Source organism: Emydura macquarii, unplaced genomic scaffold, assembly GCF_026122565.2.
Source record: "Emydura macquarii macquarii isolate MOO-44397 ecotype Brisbane River unplaced genomic scaffold, CSIRO-AGI_Emac_v2 contig_2636, whole genome shotgun sequence".
Classification (NCBI taxonomy): domain Eukaryota; kingdom Metazoa; phylum Chordata; order Testudines; family Chelidae; genus Emydura; species Emydura macquarii.
In genome coordinates, this window is record NW_027132773.1 from 24,039,439 (window position 1) to 24,063,747 (window position 24,309).

Genomic DNA, 24,309 nt, shown 5'->3' on the forward strand with positions numbered 1-24,309 from the left:
AGCAGCTCACTGTTTCACAGCCAAATCTTAAAACCTGAAGCTATAAATCTGGACTTATGCAATAAAATTTTGAAACACACAAATAATTACATTTATATTTACATGATGCTTTAACAATTACATACTTCCGCCATTATGTAAGTGAATTCCAAAATTAAGTCACTACAGAAATCCTATTTAATTATTGATTTTATTCTAAGTTTTCATGATTATGGATATGCATTTGCATGACAGCAATAGTTTTAACATATCACCCTTCAGAAAATTATTCCAAAAAAATCAAATGAAACTTGTAACTTTGTCTTGGGGGAATGCGGAGGAGAGGAATATATTGCATTTTCTTTTGAGATCAGAACATTTCACATTCTCACCTTTTCTCACAGGAAAACTAAATCTTCAAATATTCCACATGTTGAATATATGCTGCCCTCACTACATGTAAAATCCTATTGTTATAACTATAAATGGCTGTTCATTCAAAGAGTTAGACATTCATAAATTAATCTTTATTCATCTGTAATATTTGAAATGTTCGTCTGATTCCCTGATATTAACACCCCCCCATTCCAAAATTCACAGAATAACTTTTAGCCAACTGAAAATGCTTACCATCAGATTTAGACCTTAGTTGTCCATGAGGAATACAAGCAGCTCTGAATGAACTCCTGTTGTTTTCTTTTGGTACTGCCATATTTATATCCAACAAAATTTTCCCCATCATAACACATGCACCTTCCCTATCAGCTGTAGACAGCTCAATAAATGAAGATGAGAGAGGCATATGGAGCTCATCATGTGGAAGTACTTGACAATATAGCAGCCCTAGGCATCCATTGATATTAATATCTGTAATATCCTCACAAGGAGCCCCAGAAAATGTAGTACAAAACATTTTAGTATTTTGTATTTTATAGAATCCTTTGTATTTAATGCTTTGCATGTTATCTGTCCCAGAGTGTAGACAACTCTAAAATAAATCTAAATGGTTCTAGTACTACATCTGAAATAAATTATATCACATGGTTCTTAGAATCTCTCAAAAACTAATTCTCTGACAAATCTTTTTCATTTTTCATCCAGAATTTTACCATGAGGTCAGTATAACCACGATGATGCCTTCAATTTGCATAGATTTTGCTATTACCAATGAGAATAAAACAAATCCCAGGAAATTACAGGCTAATGCATTTTACATAACCATTAATACTGAATGGTTTTAATCCTGTAATTCTGTTTGAAATCTTAAATCCGTAACATCAAAAGGTCATCCACATTAAGGATTTTTTTTTTTAAATTTGAAGTATAGCTCTATAGCCAGTCCTACATGTACAGAAAACGTTAGACTTTTAAACATTTTGGATGAAATGCTGGCCCCAGTCAACAGCTACTAACTTTAACAGGGCCAGGATTTCACACTAGCTATACTAAAATATATATAATGGTTATATTCCAGTTCACAATACCTTTTATAATAATAGTATTGCATTGAGACAATATAGAAAGTCAAAGAATGGTTTTCCTAGAAGAAAAGGTATTTTGCTTGTTTTACTAGAACCTCCTGGGAGCTGGAGGAAGTTATATGAAAGAAGAGTTACTTAACCTACAGTAACTTCAGTTCTTAGAGGTATGTTGTCCATATGTATTTCCTTCTGGTGCACATGCACGCCATGCACATCTCAAGATCAGAATATTTTGACCAGCAAAATCTGTTGTGGCCAGCCCTGCATCTGAGTGTCTTAGTAACCCCTTCGCCTGAGGGCATAAAGTGCGGAGCGGAGCCAACTGACCTTCAGTTCTTTCACCAATACAGAATCCAGGTGTATCAGACCATGTAGTAGCAGGAAGGAAGGTAGGTTGTGGAATACATATGGACATGTTAAAGAACCACACTTAATGTAGGGTAGATCACTCTTCTTTGAGTGCTTGTCCATGTGTATTCCACTTTGGTGACTCACAACAATGACCTGATGTAAAGGAAGTAGGTGCTTGGAGTCTACCTCAAAAGAGACTGTAAGGTAGCATTGTCAAAATGGACATCTGACCCAGATGTCTCAAAATATGCAGATGCATATAAATATCAGAAATGGGTACATTTCTCAAAAAAAGCTGCAGAGGATGCCTGAGCTCTGGTAGAATGGGCAAAGATCTGTATGTAAAGAAAGGTTTACTTTAGCTAGCTCATAACATATCCTAATACAATTATCTAGCCACAAAGCCTCTGGGTGGATATTGCCTGACCCGTCATCCTATGCACAAAGGTAAACAAACAATCTTGGGGAGACCCCAAATGATTTAGTTCCATTAAGGCAAAAGGTGAGGGCCCCAAATACATCCAAGGTGTAAAGTCTATCCTTCCCTTGGTTGACATGGGGTTTAAGGAAGACTGAAGGTAAATAGATAATCTGGTTCAGACAGAACATCTTTAGTAAAAATTTAGGATGGGCCTAAGGAGGACTTTGTTTTTGTGGAAGACCACGCATGACAGACCACTCACTAGTAGCTTTATTTCCCTACCCTGAGGGCTGATGTAATTGTCACTAGGAATACCATCTTCCTGGAGAGAAGAAACTGACAACAATGAAATCCCAGGAAGGAGGGGGGCTTGGAGGAAATAAGGAGACTAGGCCCCCTCAGGAACTTACCTATTTTCAGGAGTGAGAATATAGTGTGCCCTTATATTGGGGGATCAAACATATGTAGTCTACTGAGAACCACTGCGTTAGCCAGCATGACCATGGCTGATGGCATCACATTATGTAGTGAAGTTCCCAGATCTGGCTCGACCTTGCAAATCCAAAAATCTCTAGGGTGACTCCCAGGTGGTGACAGGTAGGGTCAGGACATTGCACCCTTTTGCTTGCTGATGAAGAGTTTGGGACCACAGTGTTCTGGAGCTGATTTTATTCATCTTGGCAAGATGGCTGAAGGGCATGCAACACACCTTTTGAATATAATGAGTGACATCATGACACTATTCATCGAAGAACATCTGGTTTGCTACAACTGTTTAAACTCTGCTTGCAGCCTTGGTAGATGAATCAGTTGATGCTCTCCACGGTACTCGACCCCACCTGCCAAGCTTCAAGGTTCCGTATCTAAGGTCTTCAGCCATGAAATGTGTAACCCCTTAGTACAGATGGAGTCTTAAAAAAATTTCAGCGCTGCCCTCCAAAGTCTCAAACTCTTCCACAAGTAAGGCAATATTGCAACAGTCTTGATTGGTGAATGCTTCTTGACCTACACTTGATTCGGATGTGTGGAGTAGCAAGTCCCAATAACCAATTGATAGCTCGACAGAATAGCGCTGGTGTGAGACTGCATCCCTGCCACATACCTCAGGTTGTGCAAAAAAGTGGTGAAAGCAGAGAACCAATGCACACTCTTGCACCGATACTAGTGTAAAGATTTTGCATCACATTTCACAGAATATCTGGAATGCCAACTATCAATGTGAGCCAAAGTGCTGGTCTGTTGATCGAATCAAAAGACATTCTCATGATTATATGTGCCATGTGAAGCAGGTGGTTAAATTCTCAGTGTAGCTCAGCCGGAAGCCGGAGGATAAGATCATCATCCATCATTAACCATTCAAGAGCGAAACTCAATTGCCGTACACAAACAATACTCATGGAGCACCTGCATCCTACCAAGCAGAACGTAAATGAACACCTTTCCAGGGATCATTAATGTTATTGGCCTGTTGTAGCACCACATTGCACGAGACGCTTTGCCCTTTCACAGGGACACTGATGCCATCTTTCCATTCTGCTGCTACTCTACCGGATGTCCACACTTTTAACAACAGTTGATGCAGGCCAATGCTAACTGGCTCCAAGGCACCTTTCAGCAGCTCAGGTGGAATATCATCAGGTCCAGCAGCATGTCCGTTCTGTAATTTTTGGATTACTTTTCTGAAATCCCAGGGACGAACGCTGATCCTCTGTCACTTGAGTGTCTGCAGCAGTGTGGTTTGCCAGGTCACAGTCATCAGCAGGTCTGTCATTCAACATGCTTTAATAATGCGTTTTCCATCTGTACAGAACCTCATTCACTGATGAACAGGGTGAGCCATCTCATTTCATAACAATGTTAGAAGGTGTTTATGACTGCCAGCCAGGTGCATGATGGGTCTGTACGCAAGATGCAGATTGTTGTACTTAGGCTGTCCTCTGCTTCATCAGCCAGGGGTTTGATGTAGATCTCAGTCACATTTTGCAATAGGTCAGAAAATGCCATTTTGTTTACATTCTTGTACATCTCTCAACCTCCATGCTTCTACTTTTATGCTAATATCACACTGAGTTCAGTGTGGCCAGTCAGAGTGGAAAAATGTTGCTCCACAGTAACTTGATTGCTTTGGGGCAAATGGGCCTCTGTGATGCTGGCAGTTATGATCTTGTAGTGGGTGAGTTCTCTGATGAGCTGTCACTCAGTGTTAACACAGTCCATGTAGTGACATAGAACATGCTGCTAGCATCTGGCTTGGACTATTACGAAGCTGGGGATATCGGGGTATTTCACTGTTCTGGGAAACTGTCTGGAATTAATGGTAGCATTACTGGTGGCTGGACTGACTATTATCAGATCTGCCTATCAAAGTGTCCTGGGCAAAGCTGCTGCTTCCAGGATCACTACCATGAAGGGTTTCCTGTTTCTCAAGGCCCTTCGTATTAGAGGAATTGGTAGGTAGGCATACATTACCCCCAACATCCACAGAATTAAGAAAGCATCTGACTGTGATCCTGGGCTCAGATCTCCCCTGGAGCAGAAATTGACACTCTGCCTCTGAGGCAAACAAGTCCATGACTGGGAGACCTCACTGCTGGAAGTGTTCTGCATGATGGAGTCCTTGACTGAACATTTGTGATCTCATGAGAACTATCTGCCTAATGCACCAATTCCTGACAGAGAGAGGACAATCAAGCCCTTGACTGTTCACCATAGAACACTGCTGTTATTATTTGTCAGAGCTTGACCTGTCTGGCTCTAGATCATGGGCAGGAAAGCTACACAGGTTAATCAAATAGCTCTACAATATGTAGTGAAGTGTTAAGTCTCCTTGCAGGTCCAAAGGCCTTGAATTTTATTTGGTCTAAGTGAGCTCTCCACAGGATGCAAGGGCAGCAGTAAAATTAAGCAGGGGCTTAAACCAACAAATTTTGCAGAAAACTTTTTTGGAATAAAATTAATACTGTGATTTTTCTGATACCAGCTACTTAGAAGAATTCTGATAGCAAAACCTTTCAATAAGTGTCTCAGTTTAATTTTTTTTTCTTCTAAAAGAAGAATGAAAGGTACTTCTGCTTCCCTGCTGATGTTTAAGTGTCTTCTGCAGGGAGGAGTGGGCAAGCCTAAGACATCAAACATGTCCAGCCCTTTCCCTCTCTTCCTCTACCCCAGACCCAGGGACCTGCTATGTGGTAGCCCTTTCAGCAACAGCATTGGCATGAGACCAGCCAAGTTCCAAATTCCTCCCCAAGACTCGCAGAGGAGTTCCACTGCATCCTTTCTGCACCACAGCAACCTCTGCTCCCTGAGACCTTTGGAGAATCATTTTCCAGGAATTGCTACTTTCCAGCTTCAATCCCATTCAGCTCCCACTCTGCTTGATCTCAAAAGGTGGAGTAAACCTCCTCCCTCACCTCCACCTGTGCACATGCACACACTTGTGCCTCCTTCCATTTGACATAAAGATACACCTGTCTGCAGCTGGTCCTTTGGAGAGACTGAAAAGCTCCCCCCCCCCTCCCCCCCTTCTGTCTTCAAGTCTTGCTGGTGGGAATGGCATGTCTCCTTTATCCCTGCAGCCTAGTGCCTGACTGCCTTCTCCATATCTATGGAGGACTCCATACCCACACACCACTCACTGCCTCCCTTCTTTCCCAGTCCTATGGTTGTAGTAGAAGTGAAAAAGGAAGCATCTTTCCTGGCCTGACTGAGGTTTCTCCCCAGGCCCTATGGAGTAGACTCAGGGTGTTATGCATACCCCATTTACTACTAGGTGCTCCCCAAACACTTGAAAAAAATATTTGGAAGTGAAGGGACAAGCCATCCATCCCCCATTTCTCCCACTACCATCCCTGTGTGGAACTGAAGGGAGACCTCTGCATATACACAGGCTTCTATTACTCTCCTTTTCAGGGCTCTGGGAAGTGAAAAAAGGACCTCTCCTGGTCGCACATTGCTTCCTGGTTCCATGAAGAGATTCTAGGAAAAGGAGACAGTCTTCAACTCAGAAACAGCAACTCTAGTGCCTGGAGAAAATTGTGCACATGTGGTCTCCCACCCAGAGCTGGGCCAAGAGTGATGTCTCATGAGTGCTGAGTTCGAAGACAGGGGAGTACAAACAACTAGCATAACAGAGAAGCCAACTATATACAAAGTGCTGTCAAATGCATAAAATAACTAAACTGGCTTTTCAGTTATGGTCATCTTAGATGCTGCAAGTTAGTATAAACTGTTTTTGGGAAGTTCAGGTTGATTTTTTTCCCCCTCAAGTTTCTAGCACTTTGAGTTGAGAAGACAATAAATGGCACAAAGTAAACTAATACAGTTTTGTCTTCCTGATTTAACAGGAAAGTTCCAGTGCCAGTTCTGCTTTTACAAGCAGCAGCACAAAACTGACAAGACTTGGATCAATTTCATTGCTGCAGTTCAGAACCTTATGGATACCTGTGAAATGTGTCAATTTTACGCTGTTATAAAGACACTGCCTATGAATACAAAATATTCTGATTTTAAAATAAAAGGCCCACCCCCTCCGATTTTATTTTTGTTTGTAACTTTATTGCTGCAATGTGGAATTAGTTTGTATAGGAGTCTATGATTTGCCTTATTTGTAAACAATTCCAAACCTCAATTCTGATATCACTGAATAGCTGCTCATCATCTTCCCTGGTAGGGGTCAAACAATTGTACAGGTAAATAATCAGGCATACATTAAAATTCTGATTTACTGGAATTGATCCTTTCAGGGCTGTTTAATACACTCATTAGATTAAGTTAAAAAAAAGCCAAAACTCAGTGGTTAGCATGTCTAAACATGAAGGAGTTAAAAAAGTGAACTGCAGTAACCTATACAAAGCCTTACCATTTGGTGGGTCCCGTCTTTTTTCTGTTAAAAAAGACAAAACAAAGTATTTATTCAAAGGTAACACTGACTTCAACATTACAAATATCTTCTTAGGTTGTAGTTTTACAAATTAAAATTTAGATATAAGAATTCTGTATATTCTTCTAGTAAGATAAAATGGCCATTATGGATAATTTGTGTTTTATTTTAGCAATCATACTTTTGGTCCAAGAACAAATACAAAACTTATCCCATTTATAAACTTACTTAAATCTGAAACGAAGTTTAGCACAACAGATCAGTGAAATCATTTATATATCACAAAAGTCCCCATATCCTGTAAAAATTTACAACTGCGACTTTTCATGCTTACAGCTAAGCACATGTGTAGTCTTTGCAGAATCAGGGCCTTAGACTATATGACACAGAGTCTAATCATCACAGAAAAATTAGAAGTTACAAAACTATAAAACCCATATTAAAAAAGAATTAACTGAACAGTTTAATTTGAGTAAGACTATGTGGAACTAGCTAACATTTTTTTCAACTGAAAATTTGATTCAAGCCAATTTGAGGCTTTAGAATTTTACACGGTGAAGTGTTCACATAATGGTAGTTTTCTAATGAAAAATAAAAATTGTGTTTTGATGCTAACATTATTAAAGCAGAACTTCTAAAAATGCACTATACTCTCTAAAGTTCTTTCTGAACAGACACCATGCAACTTCAGTCATCATTTATGTGAAACGAGTCCTAAACTGAAGCGCTTCTACAGCAGTTTTCATCAGTAGATCTCAAAGTACTTTACAAAGGAGGTATCATCCCCATTTTACAGATAGGGAAATGGACACACAGAGGCGAAGCAACTTGCCCAACGTCACCCAGCAGGCCAATGGCTCGGTTGGGGTTAGAACGCAGGTCTCCCAAGTCCCGTGCGCTATCCACTAAGAAACACTGCCCACCATTGAAGCATAAAATATTTTATTTTGAAGTTTTAGAATTTAATTGCAAGTATTTCATATAAATCTAAAGCTGAACAAGCCAAATACAGCCAAATTTGACCACCTACCTACAGCTTTAACTGGCAGATGGAGGGGTCAGCTGTGATGTTTAACTACCATTTAAAATGGCTCTCTTTCTCCAACAATATTATTCTTCTCTTCATCCATATGCGCTCTTCTGTTTGTAAATGCTTATGAGAGATATTTGGGATCAGCTCACTTCTTATTTTGGAATTAAAGTGGGAAGGTTTATTTTATTGCACAAATGAATGTGTGTTATCTATATTAGAATCATAGAATATTAGAGTTGGAAGGGATATCAGGAGGTCATCTAGACCAACCCCCTGCTCAAAGTAGGACTAACCTCAGCTATATCATCCCAGCCAGGGCTTTGTCAAGCCTCAGCGTAAAAAATTCTAAAGATGGAGATTCCCAACACCTCCCTAGGTACCCCATTCCAGTGCTTCACCACCCTCTTAGTGAAAAACTTTTTCCTAATGTCCAACCTAGACCTCCCCAACTGCAACTTGAGACGGTTGCTCCTTGTTCTGTCATCTGCCCCCACCGAGAACAGCCTAACCCCATCCTCCCTTTCAGGTAGTTAAAGGCTATCAAATTCCCCCTCATTCTTCTCTTTTGCAGACTAAAAAAGCCCAGTTCCCTTAGCCTCTCCTCATAAGTCCTGTGCTCCAGCTCCCTAATCATTTTTGTTACCCTCCGCTGGACTCTCTCCAACTTGTCTACATCCTTTTTGTAGTGGGGGGCCAAAAACTGGACACAATACTCCAAATGCGGCCTCACCAATGCTGAATAGAGGGGTACAATCACTTCCCGCGACCTGCTGGCAATGCCCCTCCTAATGCAGCCCAATATGCTATTAGTCTTCTTGACAACCAGGGCACACCGCTGACTCATATCCAGCTTTTTATCCACTGTTACCCCCAGGTCCTTTTCTGCAGAACTACTGTCTAGCTCGTCGGTCCCCAGTCTATAGCTGTGCATGGGATTCTTCCTTCCTAAGTGGAGGACTCTGCACTTGTCCTTGTTGAACCTCATTAGATTTCTTTTGGCCCAATCCTCCAGTTTGTTTAGGTCCTTCTGTATTCTATCCCTACCTTCCAGGATATCTACCACTCCCCCCAGCTTAGTGTCATCTGCAAACTTGCTGAGGGTGCAATCTACCCCATCCTCCATATCATTAATGAAGATATTGAACAAAACCGGCCCCAGGACCGACCCCTGGGGAACTCCGCTTGTGACCGGTTGCCAGCTAGACATGGAGCCATTGATCACTACTCATTGAGCCCTATGCTCTAGCCAGTTCTCTATCCATTTTATAGATCATTCATCCAACCCATACTTCTTTAACTTGCTGATAAGAATACTGTGAGAGACAGTATCAAAAGCTTTGCTAAAGTCAAGGTATATCACATCCACCGCCTTCCCTACATCCACAGAGCCAGTCACCTCATCATAGAAAGCAATCAGGTTGGTCAGGCATGACTTGCCCTTGATGAATCCGTGTTGACTGTTCCTGATCACCTTCCTCTCTTCCAAGCGCCTTAAAATGGATTTCTTAAGGACCCGCTCCATGATTTTTCCAGGGATTGAAGTGAGGCTGACCGGTCTGTAGTTGCCTGGATCCTCTTTCCTCCCTTTTTTGAAGATGGGCACTATATTTGCTTTTTCCAGTCCTCAGGGTCCTCCCCCTGTTGCCACGAGCTTTCAAAGATAATAGCCAATGGCTTTGAAATCACCTCAGCCAATTCCCTCAGCACCCTCAGGTGCATTGCATCCAGCCCCATGGACTTGTGTATGTCCAATCCTTCTAAATAGTCTTGGACCTGTTCCTTCAGCACTGCGGGATGTTCGCCTCCTTCCCATTCTGTGCCACCCAGTGAAGCAGTCTGTATTAGAAGTATTAGCTTCCTGATCTCCTGCCTAATGTGGCAGGCAGCTAAATTTGAAGCTTTTGGTTTAAAATTAGTCAGCTAAGTGAAAGAAGCTTTGATGTTAAAGATGCTGAGCACCCATACTTCAAATGAAGTCAACAGAAGCTGCATGTACTCAGCATTTTTTGATTAAATATGGATTTAAGATGACTAACTTCTTCAAAGCAGGGTGCCTAATTACAACTTTCCTGGCTACCTGTTTTCCAGTAAGGCAACTGAAACTGATCATAAATGCTCTGGTGAGTAGCAACTGGATTGCAGGGGGAGTGTCAGCTTGCCTCCTGTAATTAGATGTTGGAAGAAAAGCTGCCAGCTGTTACTATCTAGAGTCATAGAGATTTTGACTGGGAGCTAATGTCAGACTTCTAGTTCTGTTCCTTCAGAATTTAAAGTTTGGGAAGGTAGCGATGCCGTTTTGGGACGGTGAAGAAAGGAAGGGAGAAGGATCTAATAAGAAGCAAAGGGCATGGCTGAAGGTCTACAAGAAGGTTAAATTACCTTCCCAGCCAAAGCCTGTCACATTTTAGAACAGAAACCTCTCTCTAATACCCCACAAACCAATACAGTTTGTGGATAGAGGTGGAAGACATAGTAAAGACTCTTTGCTCGTATTTCCTTTTGTTTTATCCATTTAGCTACATGACTTTTGTTCTGTGAGAGTTCCCAACTGTGTTCAGTTAGGAGTCAGTCACAGCCATGTGGCACCAAAAACCCCCAACCACGCAATCAGAACATATTCAGTAATTGGTATTCTTTCCCTCAATCCTATTTCTCCTGTTTTAGTCTCTCCTTCCTTCACCCAGATTCTTTCTATCCATTCATCCCTCCTCTAACTCCATTTCTTCCTCCTCTTGTTTACTACCTACTCAATCCATCCTCCTCTCCTTGTTTGTCTGCACGCAGCCCTGCCACTACACTCTTTCCTTTAAGGAGCAACAGGGGCCTCTCCCCTTTTCTTCCGGTCTTCTCAATCTCTATTTTAGCCTTGCCAGATGACTACTTTCTTCAGATGGCTGTTGCTCCTGGACACCACTGTGCAAGCATCCTTACCACATCCCAGCACACCTAGAAGGGATTGGCAGAAAAAAAGGAAGAGCAGAAGGCTGCTATTGCTTTTGTAGCTATCTGGAAGCTGCAAGAAGGCATTCTATGTGTCAGCCTCCGCTCCAAGACATAGTTCACGTGAGCCCAAAATTGTTCTGCTCGCCCCCTTACAACGATGAAAAACCTCAAGGGACAGCTGGAAACTTTCCCAGTAGCACTGCAGGCTAGTCAGAGCCTGCCAAGAGTACTTTGGCAGTGTGACCACTTGCCAATATATCAGGTGGCACCTGTTCCAGGTGACATTTATTCTGAGAGTTACCAGAGCAATAAGATTCTTATAAAAAGCAGAAAAAGTTTAGAGATCCAATGTTTAGCATCATCAAAGTAATTCCTTGGAATTTAGAGTATCACCCATTACCAAGACTGCTCAATTTTTATGACTATTCTAATACAATATGCAGAGACAGTACTAAAAGCATTAGAATACATTATTTCGGTCTCTGATGAATCAAGGTTGAGACTCGTCTGAAGCATTATGTAAGCCTATCAATTTGCTAATCAAGCCATACTGTGTAATCTTAGATAAGTGCAGTAGCTATTCAAACACTCAGAATTAGATAAAATCCTGTGTGAGGTATATTAATGCAGAACTCCATCTTGTGGCTTAATCAGAGAAATTCATGAGTTCTGTGGATGAATGGAAAAAAGCCCTAGAAATGAATTAAGAAGGAAAAGAGCAATCAACTGAAAACCATATAATTAAGTAGTTGTTTCTTTATAATATAGCCTTTTAAATTAAAAAGTGAAACTTTATAAAAAGGATGACTAAGTCACAGTTTTACTATGGTGCATAAAACATGAAGTTTAAGCACACAAAGCAGGACAGATTAATAAAGGGTTGATTATATCGTGTTGTAAAGTACAAGTGTCTTTACATGAAAGAACTACTACTATATTAAAAACTAGAATGATATTTTTATGAAATCTTTTTCTGCATTTTTGAAGAAAGTTTACCCTGGTCAACCTCATGCAGAAGTCTGCTCTGCAGCCTTAGATGAATAAAGGTTTTTAGAGTTTTAAAATGTTGCTTTGCTTGTAATAGTATCTTTATGAGAGCGAAACTTTGGGCTTGTGAAAGGTGCAAGGCTGATAGCTTTGGAAAATATATTTACCCTCTGAACAGTTAAAACACAAGCATTATTCCTCCGAGTTTCCACTACTGTACCCCACTAATGTGTTCTATCTCTGGACAGATGAAATCTCAGAGAAAAAAGGCTAGATTCACAAAGGGACTTAAGTGTTGTGATGCCAAGTGTCGTAACACCTAACTTTTAGGTGTCTAGATAAATTACAGGAACACTGCAGTTCACAAAGCCTGAATTAGATATGTAGGCTTCCTATAGAATGAATGGGTCAAGACAGTTACTGTAGACAGTGATCACAAAAACCAGCATGGTAGGTGGGGAGCCACCTAAGTTAGCAAAGGGAGATGCCAATGAGATAGGTGTGTCCTATGTCTTGGTCCTCTCTTGGAGATAGGTGCCTATCTCTGCCAGTGATTCACAGCTGGTAGGTGCCTATCTCTGCCAGTGATTCACAGCTGGTAGGTGCCTATCTCTGCCAGTGATTCACAGCTGGGAACTTCTTTCCTGCAGTCAGCAGGCTAAGACACCCAGGTTGTTCGTTGTGAGAATCCGTTAGATGTCTGTCTCACTTCACACAAAATAGGAGTTGGTGGTGGTGCCCTCCTTACCACTTTTAGCTCATTGATTATTTAGAATTAATAATAAAATAGTCAAAGAATCATTAGGCACATACACATGCAAAAGTGAGAAAATGACTCTGGAGCTTGGTGGGAGATGCAGAGTCCAGGCTCCTTCCGCCAATAACTACTATCTGAAGTGGAACAACTTCAACGGGAGAGATTGAGGCAGCCCCACATCAGAATATCCCATTGCACTAATCACTGAGCTCTTAGAAGTGGGGGGATCCCTATTCACATCCTTTCTCCCCCTCAAACAAAGGGGAGATTGCACCTGGGCCTCATCTCCCACATCTCATGTAAGTGCTCTAACCACAAAGCTAAAAGTTATAAGAAGCACCACCACCATCTCCTTCTCCTCCAGTCAGATTCTGAATGTGACCCAATCTGAGGGGTGACTTCTGAGCACACCTACCAAAGCAGGCTCTGCATGCAAGACAGATGTCTATCCGCCTATCTTCCCCCAGTTTGTGAATCACTCTGGGACTTAGGTGGGAGAAGATACCCAAACACCTAGTAATTTTTTTATGCTATAACACACGTGCAGCCTTACCAATTGCGAATAAGACATTTCTCCACTTAATAACTGGATGGATGCCAACAATTAATTTCACATGGACTACTGGACATATGGTAAGGGCTTCCAATTACTGCCCATTTGGACCAAGTTTAAACAGTACAGTTAGCTAAGAGAAAACCAGAACTGAATGGGTGGTTAGTCTAATTTGTCCACAATTTACATAAACATTTCTATTCATCAGTAAACCTTCTTTATCCCTTCCTTTCTGTTCTTTCAGATACCAGGTATTGGGAAGCATCAAATTGCAAAGAAACTTGAAGCTGAAGAATACCAATTTTTGTATCAACTTCAGGAAATTTGTACTGTACATTTTTCTACATCACATGCATGAAATAAGCTTACATGGCAAAATAAACTTCTGAAGATGGCACTAAGTTCTTAAATAGCTTTCAGATATAGAAGTATCACCTAACACTCCCTCTCCCCCATACCCACCCAACCTGGCCTCAATTTAATGACATGTTAAATTGAATAGTTACCTGATTTTCTTTGCCGCCGTCCAAGCAAATCAGTTACTGTTTTTCGGAATTTTTTAGCTTCTTCTTCATTAGCAAAATTAAGACCAACTTGACATGTCTGAAAGAAGACAAAAGTTTTTTCCCCCCTTAGAGACCAGAAAAGTTAAAGGTTTTCTTAAAAAAAGCTTAAATTGTGTAATATTCTAAAAATTAAGAGAACAGATTTGGTTTATGAAGGAATAAGCTGGAAACAATTAAGACTCATCAGCTTATAGCGGTAAATGAAGAATTTAGATGCAAATAATGTTAAATTTAAAAATATATTCAAATTGTGGATTTTTTTCCAAATAAGATGTGTAAAGTCCACATTTTGTCAGATCTGAGCAATATCTCAAGTACAAGTGACAAAAATGAAAATTTTAAGCTAAGGATACATAAAAATTGTATATGTACTTGAAAACGCTCATTTGGTGAATGAATTTGTCAGTTGCAACTGAAGGTGTTATTTCTTTACCAGAGAAAGAGCACATTAAAGAGGTGGTTTTTGCACTCCTGTTCCATTACTAGTTTAGGTTTTCTATTTTAACATTGATATTAGAAAGAGTTCTTATTTTATAATTAAATATGCAATAAGCCGCAAGACGAAACATGTCGATAATACTGTACTTTATAAAATTTCTTGATTTATAAAATGAAAGGTGAAAAAACTGAGATATTAAAAGACGCTATTGTAGAAAGAAAAATACTAGCTGGACAAATATTTTTAAAGTAGCTATTCAAGAATTAAGTAAATATTGAGACTTACATCTCCAGCAAAGGTATGAAAATATCCTCTAGGACTATTATATACAAAGTTATTGTACAGTTCCTGCTCCCACAATAGTTTCCCATCCTGGAAAGGAAAGAAATGCAGATACTGAAAACTGAAGACAGTAATAAAAAATGACTGATTAGACAAACTTGTATTGCAATAGTGCTCAGAGACCACAACTGGAGATTGCAAACCTATTTTGCCAGACAGAAAAGATGGTGTCTGATCCCCAGAGCGTACAATCTACTAAAGCTTGTGGGAAAGCCAAATTATTTTTACAGGTTACTATATTATTGCCTAAGTTTCCAGAGATTTTCAACAAACAATATCCTTCAAAATTTTTACACGTGTACAATGACACTGGTCAAAATCTAAATAATGGGATGAAATAAGACAAGGGCTATGGAGCCCTACATCAATAGTTGCTGTGTCACATTGAGGTCAGATTTGTAACAACTGGGAATAGTTGCCTTCCAGAGGACTATGAAATTTCACCTTTTTCTAAAATATCTGAATGAAAGGTGTTACAACAGTGCAGTGTAAAAAAAATTGGTTGTCTCAGTCCAGTTCCTAGTGATCAAGTGACAAAACCACAGAAGTCAGAAGTAGTAGTGGGCATCCTTCTGGGAACACCAGAGAAGTCAAGGATTGAATGTTCACAGCTAATGAAACTGCTCTTACTCCTAGGGATGATGGGTAATAATTTTCAAAAGCGACTCAGGAACTTCAGTCAAAGTCTTATTGAAAGTCAATGGGGCTTAGCCTCCTCAGTGACCAAGTCTCTTTTGAAAATAGGATTTGACACCTTCGAAAGCTTTCTCTCTCTCTGAATCGAGACATGTTGGGTTGATAGGATGGGAAAATCTGTGATATAACTACATGTTCTATAAGTGTACTTTTGTTTATTCAGCATTCTCCAAAACAGATGCTCTCAGGTTGCAACACCAACAAGGTCTAGAACTGCCCGGAGTTGGCATATCAGTGACACTGATCCAATTCCCTATGAATTCCTCTAGTAAGTTCTCAGGAGCGCCTTTTTTTTAAAAATTATGGCTCAGATGAAGGGCTATTTAGAAATAAAATAATTGTCTGTCACATAGTTCTAAATTCATTTTTAAGTTAAAGTATTAGATAATTACAGAGCATACTTAATGAAAAATACACCCTTACAATTCCCTCCTCCGCACCCCATCATAGAAATGTAGGGCTAGAAGGGAACTCAAGAGGTCATCTAAATCTCTGTGCTGAGGCAGAAATAAATACACCCAGACAATCCCCAACAGATGTTTGCCTAACCTATACTTAAAAACTTTCAAAGATAAGGATTCCACAACCTCACTAGGTAACTTGTTCCAGTGCTTAACTCTCCTTAGGTTAGATATTAGGAAAAACTGTATCTCCCTAGCTGCAAACTAAAAGGATTACTTCTTGTACAGGGACAATGACTTATCACTGTCCATTTTGTTAGCCATTTTTATATTTGAAAATTTGTGTCTCAGCCGTCCCAGTCTTCTCTTCTCTAGAACTGTGCATGTCTCAACTTTCACCTATCTTTATAGGTCGTGATTTCTAAACCTTTTTTCATTTTATTGCTCTTCTGTGGTCTCTCTCCAATTTATCCACATCCTTTTTTTAAATGTGGTGCCCACAACTCAAGCAGAGGCCTCACTAGTGTCAAGTAAATCAGAACAATTACCTCCCATGTCTTACATATGACACGCCTGTTAAATATGTCCCAGAATGACATTTACCTTTTTGCAACTGCATCACACGTTTAGTCTGTGATCCAATTCAAAACGCAGATTCTCTTCTACAGTACTGCCTATGTGTTATTCCTCATATTGTATGTGGGCATTTTATTTTCTTTCTTAAATGCAGTATTCTGCATTTGTGTTTACTGAATTTCATCTTGTTGATTTCAGATCAATTTTCCAATTTATCAAGATGAATTTGAATTTTAATCCTGTCCCCTATAGTGCTTGCAATCCCTCCCAGCTTGGTATCATCCACAAATTTTATAAGAGTACTTTCCACTCCATCATCTAAGTCATTAATGAAAATATTGACTAATACTACACCTAGGACAGACTCCTGTTGGATGCCATTTGATAGGTCCTCCCAGTCTGACAACAAGCCACTGATTCTGAGTACAGTCTTTCAATCAGTTATGCACTGCCACCCAGTAATTTCATCTAAACCATGTTTTTCTAGTTTGCTATCAGAATGTCATGTGGGACTTCATCAAAGTCTTACTAACATCTAATAGGCATAATTATTGCATTACTCACTTTATAACACCCCTTTATGAAATTCATGCAAACAATTCAAGGAAACTTCACATTTAATATAAAATGAACAACTGATCTTAGCAAGTAAAAAATTAGAGAAAGGTTTCTCACCTTGATGTCAAATATTCTGATAAAATAAGACCTTTGTGGATTGTCTTTTACGAGGCAGGCTACTCCACAGCATTTCTTCGACCACATAGCATTCCGATCTGCTACATATATCTGGACAACGGCTGAAGACATTGTCTTAAAAAAAAAAAAAAAAATTCACACTGGTTAAAGCTTAAGATAGAATGTGGAATTCTTTAATTTCTCAAGAAGCCTACACTTACTTTGATTCTATGGATCAGGCAGAAGCAGCAAATCACCAGTCGTAGAAAAGCTCAGAAGGTCTAAAACATATTTCTTTAGATCCTTTTGTAAAGTCCTTTAGCTGTTCTTTTAAAAAGAACAGAATTTTGAGAATTCTTAACCAGATAGCAGCCAGAAGAACAAAATCTACTAACAAGAGGCTCTTAACTTATTCAAGTCCCCTATGTTTACTGTACCAAAGGATGCTGAAAGTTAACCACAACGAGTATCAACTGTTTAAGTCTAACTTCTGGAAAAATAAACTGGCTTTGTTTATAAAAACTGCATGTATTGTAGTCTGAGAACATATAACCAAGTTTTAATTACTTATACACATATTTCAACTGAAATTATTTTGCTTGACATGTCAGACTTTTTTTTAAAGCCAACTGATTTCTAGGAGTTCAATTTCTGACAAAAATACCCTTTATAAAGTATATCTTTTAAAAAAATAATTCTTGCAAAATAAAATTTCACTGTTTATGTTTAAAGCCCATTTTTGCAAGGGAGAAGATTGAAAAATGGGACATAATGAGAGTGACTGTACACACAGTGCTGCCAAATGCACATAAGAAATAACTTTTGCTAGCTTTTTCAGTAATAATAAGCTTAGGTGTGACTTACACCTACCATCATTAAGAGGTGATTTTCAATTTGAGTGTGCCTTTAATAAATTATCTTCAAACCTCCTTATTCCCAGGAAATATAAAGGTCTTGCAACATCTGAAAGTCAAAAATCTAGTTCTGTTGGACTTAAGGAGGATGAAAGGAAGCAGCAGCAGACCTAGAGTAGAGGTCCCTCTAGTGAGGAGAGCATGCCCATGAGTCCTCAATACATTGGTTTAGGAATTTTCAGCTTAAAACGTCACAGCTGATTGCAGTCATTAGCTCATCTCCAAGATTCAAAAGAACCCAAACCAGGAAGAATTTATAGATCAAAATCAGCATTTTGAATTGTACTCTAAGATCAACTGGATGCCACATCCATCATAAACATCCGTTATAAAACACCTCTATTTCTATGGCACCCCTCCTCAAATTGACTCACTTATAGTGTCTTGATGTGGTATGATATAGACTGAGATCTACACCTTTAATGATTTAAAATTGGCACAGAACTGCATATGCTTACACCTTTATGAAATCTAAACCCTGTCTTTTATAGTCTTGGTTTTTGAGATTGTACAAGACTGGTTCTGGTGTTAACATTTAAAGATACTCTTAGATTGTTTCCCCCTCTTTTAGCTAAGCTTTGTTCAGCTATTTTAATTGCTGATCAATAAGTTGTAAACCTCTGATTATAATAAATGAAAATTCCTAGACCTCTTATGCAAAGATCCAGCCTGGATTTTTATCACATTTGTTTGAAGGTAGAATATATAAAGCATATCTAACATCATCTTGCGATGAGGAACTTTTTTGCAATATATATAAACAAATGTAAAAACCAGAGACAGAGTCAAAGCTAACCCATTTGCTAGATCACCATTAGAAAAGAAAATGGTCATTTAAAAGAAGCAAGTAACTAGTTCATTGTAATTCCTGATACTTTTAAAGCCACAAAGCATGAGTTTTAACGCCACTCCTTACTCCTGAACTCAGAGGCAAACTTGTTTAAAAAAAAAAAAAAAAAATTATATATATATATATATATATATATATATATATTTTTTTTTAAACTCAGACTAGAAACCTCCGAGAAACAAAAGGTTTCCAAATAGAGGAATATGTTTTATGTTTATGCTTCATTCAGTTTTGTATCTGATTTCTAAAATGCAGATCTTAGATGTGCAATTGTTTCCTGGATGTTAAAATTAATGAGCATGAGATTCAAATTACAAAAGTTTATGATACTATACATTCACTCAATTTTTTTCCACTGTTTAATTATAATCCTCTTAATACCTGGAAAAAATACTTGTGTTTATATAGGAATATTGACTCAAGCCAATTAACTAAGTAAAACTGTAGTGTTTAATTATGCAACTTATTCACCAAGTTTAAAATTACAAGATTATCAGATCCCTAGATTGGTAGAAAGGCATATAGGAGGCTCTGATTCCACTGTAGAAGGAAGGCATCTGGTAATGATCCTGCATTCATTCCCTATATGGAACAAAAGTTGACACTTGGTGTTGTTCTTGCTGGCACACAGATCTATCGATGTGTTATGGGGTGTGTACGCCCGGTAAGTAAGGTCCTGAGAGATCAATTATGTTACCTGGTGATATCTTGTGGGGTGAGAATATCCAGGCTTAACTGATGAAGACCAGCTGTGAAAAGACCTGGGTGGTGACTATAAAGGAAGGCAATTCAGAGCAGAAGGGGGGCTGCAGTCACCTCCAGAGATAGCGAGATGGTGAGAAGGAAGCCCACTCAGAGGGAGAGCAGGCATGGGAGCCTAGCCTGAAGAAGGCTGGCAAACAGCAATAGAATGCATACAGCAGACACTGGGAGTTGAGCAAGCTCCAGCAGTAAGCCATGATGAAAGGGCAGGATTTAGACACTAGTTTGAGTTTATATTTTCAGCTTTGGATCAGTTAGGGGATTCAGGGGGAGGATCCTGAGAGAATGGAGAACTTGAGAGGTTGGGGGATGGGGGCAAGAAGGAAGACCAGCAGTAGGAGGAAGCCCAGGGAAGCAGCAACAGCAAGGAGCTGAACCGAGCAGAACATGGATGCCATTTACAGGGTGTCTGGGCTAGAAACCAGTGTATTGGGTAGGCCTTGGTTCCCCTACCAGTCATTGGTGTGAGGCTGGAAAATGGAACAAGGACAACAGAGAGCCCAGAGCTAGGGCCCCAAGACCAGATATAAAGGACAGTTAAGTTTTGTTTTTTGTTGGACTTTATTACCCTTGCAGGGGTGGACTAAATTATGAGCTGGCTGAAGAGCCAAGTTATGGGAAGATAGTGCCAGAGCAATGGTCAGAAGGAGGCGCCAGATGGAGAAGGAGCCACTATGTCATGCCTGGCCACAAGCAAGTGCCTCCTTCACACACAGAAATCCACCAGCAGCAAAATACTGGCTCTGTGATAAACCTCCACAGCCACTGCTCATGAGTGGTAACAGATTGTCTGCTCAGGAAGTCCACCAGGTTGTCTTCGACTCCTGGGGGGTTGAAGAGCCATCAGGATTGTCCCTGTGTTGGTGGCATTATGTTTGGATTTTGATGATTTCCAGACTGAGCGGCAATGAGATGATGCATCCTTGCTTGTTTATGCAGTGTGCTATGGATGTACTGTCTGTAAGAATGCCCTGCGTAATTTCAGAGGACTCGTAGGAATGCCAAACAAACTAGCCTAATAGCTCAGAGCTCTAGGATACTTATGTGAAGTCCCACATCTTCTCAGAATCAGGTACCTTGCTTCTATTAGTGGTCCAGGTGAGCTTCCCACTTGACCCTTATGCATCCATGATTAGAATCCTTGCCAGGAAGGGGGCTGCAAAAGGTACCCTCCATACTTCAATGGGTTTTAGCCACCATTCCAGTTCTGCGAGGATGAGGTGACACTAAGACTGTTTTTGTCCATCTGGTGTCTCACTGGAGAGCAGACCGACTTGAGCAGAGATAGGGGTCTGCCTGCAGGTGAAATCTGGCAGGGAGTGCCACATATGTGCACACTGACATATGGCCCACCACCCCAAGGCAAACCTGAACCACTGCAGTAGAGTTTGATTTTATCTCAAGCAGTAGCAACTGCAATGACAGGAACTCATCCTTGGGCAGGTATGCTGTCTCTGACCTGGAGTCGATCATAGCATAACATCTGTGATGGGATAAGACAATTTTTGTAGGTCACTAGGAGGGCCCAGCCAGGCAAACAGCTTATTTTAGGTTTGTTGCCATCTCCTGCTGGAACTTGCCCCAATGAGCCAGATATCCAGGAAAGAGAAGATATGGATGCCCTGTCTTTTCAGGAGTGCTGCTACCACTACTAAGCATTTTGTGAAAACTCTCAGTGCTGTGAAGAGTGTGAATGGCAGTAACCTGTACTGATAGTGATTTGGCCCCACTGTGAATCTCAAATACTTCCTGTGGGCTGGGTGTACAGCTATGTGGAAGTAAATGTCCTTCAAGTCAAGAGCCATGAACCAGTCTTGAGCCTGAAGAGACTGACTGGTGGAAGCATTAGAATGGAGGTTCCCATCCTAAATCTGAGGCAGCATATGTATTTGTTCAGTTTTCTCAGGCCTAGTACTGGACAACTTCTTTAGGATATGAAAATATCAGAAGTAGAAGCCTCACCCTCTGTACTCCTGATATGTCTCCCTGATAGCTCCTAGATGAAGCCACAAGTCCACTTTTTGTAACAGTCCCTGACAAGGGGGGTGGGCGAGTATGAGGTGTGGAAATGAACTGGACATAATAGCCCCTGGCTACTCTAACTCCCATTTGTCTATTGTGATAGTGGACCAAACCCAGCGGGAAGGGACAAGGCAGCTCCAAAACCAGATGGTGGCAGAAGTTAGATTAATTCTGATATGGCTCCTAATATTCCTGTCAAATCAGCCGTCTTTGTGACGGTGCTTGACAACAATAACGGGAGACTCCGGTATTATCAAAGTCTTTTCTTAAGCAAGTGCTCAGGCTGTCTACTTTGGGAGTAGGATGATATCCTCTGCAAAGGTTGGTATTTATACAGCTTTTGATAAGGAGCTGGCATATAGATCCCTAATGACTGTAATGTGGCCTGAGAGTCTCAGTATATGGAGCACCTTGGAGGCACTTTCCATTTGTTTAGATATGAGGGGGCAAAGTGGCCAGATCTGCTGTAGTCCCTTTGCTGGCTTGACTATGCTATCCTGGCCAAGGTTGTAGAGATCGGTATGTCAGAACTTGTGGAACTTTTCCTGGGTTATTGTTTCAATCTCCAGGGTCTATGTGATCCAGGACAAGATGCCCTGGAAATCACAGGCTGCCGGTGCCACTACATCTAGAGAAAAAAAAAAAAAAAATAGATTTCTTAGGTGGAGACTGAGGTTGCTGCTGTTCCTCTGTTGCCTGTTCCTAGAGCCAGTTGTCTAATCCTGGAGCGGGCAGCTTGGTCAAGGATACTGGTAGGATCTCCTTCTCTTCCTTGACATGTGCAAGTGAGATCTGCTCAGGGAACATATGTGATGTTGGTCCAATACAGCCAATATGGCTAACGTGACATGGTGTTAGGGAATATTGGCCAGATTCATGGTAGCCAGTCTAGTGCCACTTACATCTTGCTTGAGGTGATGCCTGAAATTGGTGACCTCCAGAGCACCTTTATTGGAGTCACTCTCCAAAGGTGAGAGAGGGATCCTTACTTGATGGTAAAAGAGTAAATCCCAGTGATTGAATTTGGTGATAATCTGAATAGAAAGAGCTCACAACCATACTTGTACCCGTTTCTATCGCTTCACACTGGCTAAGACATTCTAGGCTTCTGAGTGACATGCAATACTGACAATCCTGGAATCTTATAATATAGATGAAAACTCGGATCCTGCACAAAGTGAATGAGTTATGTGGCCACAATTACATCAAGCGGAATGAATCTGGCCTGCAAATTGTATGATTTGTAGTCCTGAGCTAGTTTTTCAACTACATCTGCCCATGAGGGGTATGAGGCCAGTCACAGAATGGGCAGGGATTTGAACCCTGATAGCTTGGAGTCCACCATGAGGTTTGGCAGTTGGCACACAGCACCTCACCGGACAGTGGCGTATACAGAGGAGTTGCTGAAAGTTTTTTGGATGGATTGGGGGATGAAGGGGCATCAAATTTTAAGAAGTGGAAAACATTAACTTCTTTACAATTTTTTGTGAAGCACAAGTTTTGAAGCTGTCAAGAGAGTAGCGGCTCAGACACTCGACAGGTTTCATCTTGCTGTCCTGAGCGGTAAGAGGTAAACTGAGGCAGAGTTACAGCCATTCCACCCTTCATGTTCCTGCCCGTGCATGACGCTGATGAACATTGCCATTCAAAACACTACTCTGATCTCACATGCATGAGACATGTGCACCTACAATGGGACCCACACTAATGCATAATCAAAGAAATTCTATTTGCATTAACAGAGGAGAGGCCTTTAAAAAACATTATTCTAATCTTAAATAGGCTTAGCAAGAGTATAAATATAGATTTAGATGAAGGAGACAGCAGATACTATGTTCCTGCACGTTTTTAAGAATATATCCACCAAAACTTCATATAACGCTGACACCTCCAACAACTTCTCAGTGCTGGGCTTTACCAACAGCTGTTGCCATGAAAAACCTTTCCTTTTATAGAAATCCTGTAATGTTGTGTTCTGCTGAAGGCCCTACAGAGTTACTCCCAGCCATATTTGAGAAACTTCTACTGAAGGCACAACCATACTAGGGCATGTGAAGGGGGGGGGGGGGGGAGGAGGAGGAGGACACGACAATCTGGGTGTGCACTCCATAAGAGTCAGATAGGGTTAGTTCACAGCAGCTCAGCTATCCAGGCCTATTCCCAGATGGATGACATCCTATGAGCTAGGATATAAAGTCTATAGGAAAAAAGTGAACTGAATGTACAACACAATGGTGTTGGACCAAATCTGTAGACAGCTTAAAATTAAAGTATTGTGACACACTGTCTTAAAGCAACACCCCAGAACTCCCATCTTCCCCACTGTTATATAATTATGATATTTTTTGTACAAAGTATGTCTTGTGAGGTATTTTAAAAGTCTTGATCTGTTGAACATTAATATCCTGTTGGCTTGTATGTGCTATCATTGTATGTGAAGTTATAAAGTTCTGCTGTGTGCGCGCTACTGAAAGATGTTTTGAGGTAAGAAACACCCACAACCAACATTTAGGTACAACAATGCAGTAGCCAGATGTACTGAAGGCCCATTAAGGGGATTCCACTCTCCCCACAGCCATCCCAAAAGACTACATAGAGGAAGCACATACACAATGGAGTCTGCTTGATCAATGGGGGCAGCCTCCCCCATCACATACACAGATCTTTCCCAAGCTGGAAGAA

General features: G+C 40.5%; 1 protein-coding gene across 3 annotated transcripts in view; it reads right to left on the reverse strand.

Moving 5' to 3' along the window:
* WASL (WASP like actin nucleation promoting factor) overlaps positions 1-24,309 on the reverse strand; it is a 72,655-nt gene that overhangs the window by 23,752 nt on the left and 24,594 nt on the right. For all 3 annotated transcript variants that reach the window (XM_067564305.1, XM_067564308.1, XM_067564307.1), the window contains 4 exons: positions 17,080-17,214; positions 14,675-14,761; positions 13,891-13,987; positions 7,091-7,114 (listed from right to left, as the gene is read on the reverse strand). In XM_067564305.1, coding sequence (XP_067420406.1) covers positions 7,091-7,114; positions 13,891-13,987; positions 14,675-14,761; positions 17,080-17,214 — 343 coding nt within the window. The remainder of the gene's footprint in view (positions 1-7,090; positions 7,115-13,890; positions 13,988-14,674; positions 14,762-17,079; positions 17,215-24,309) is intronic.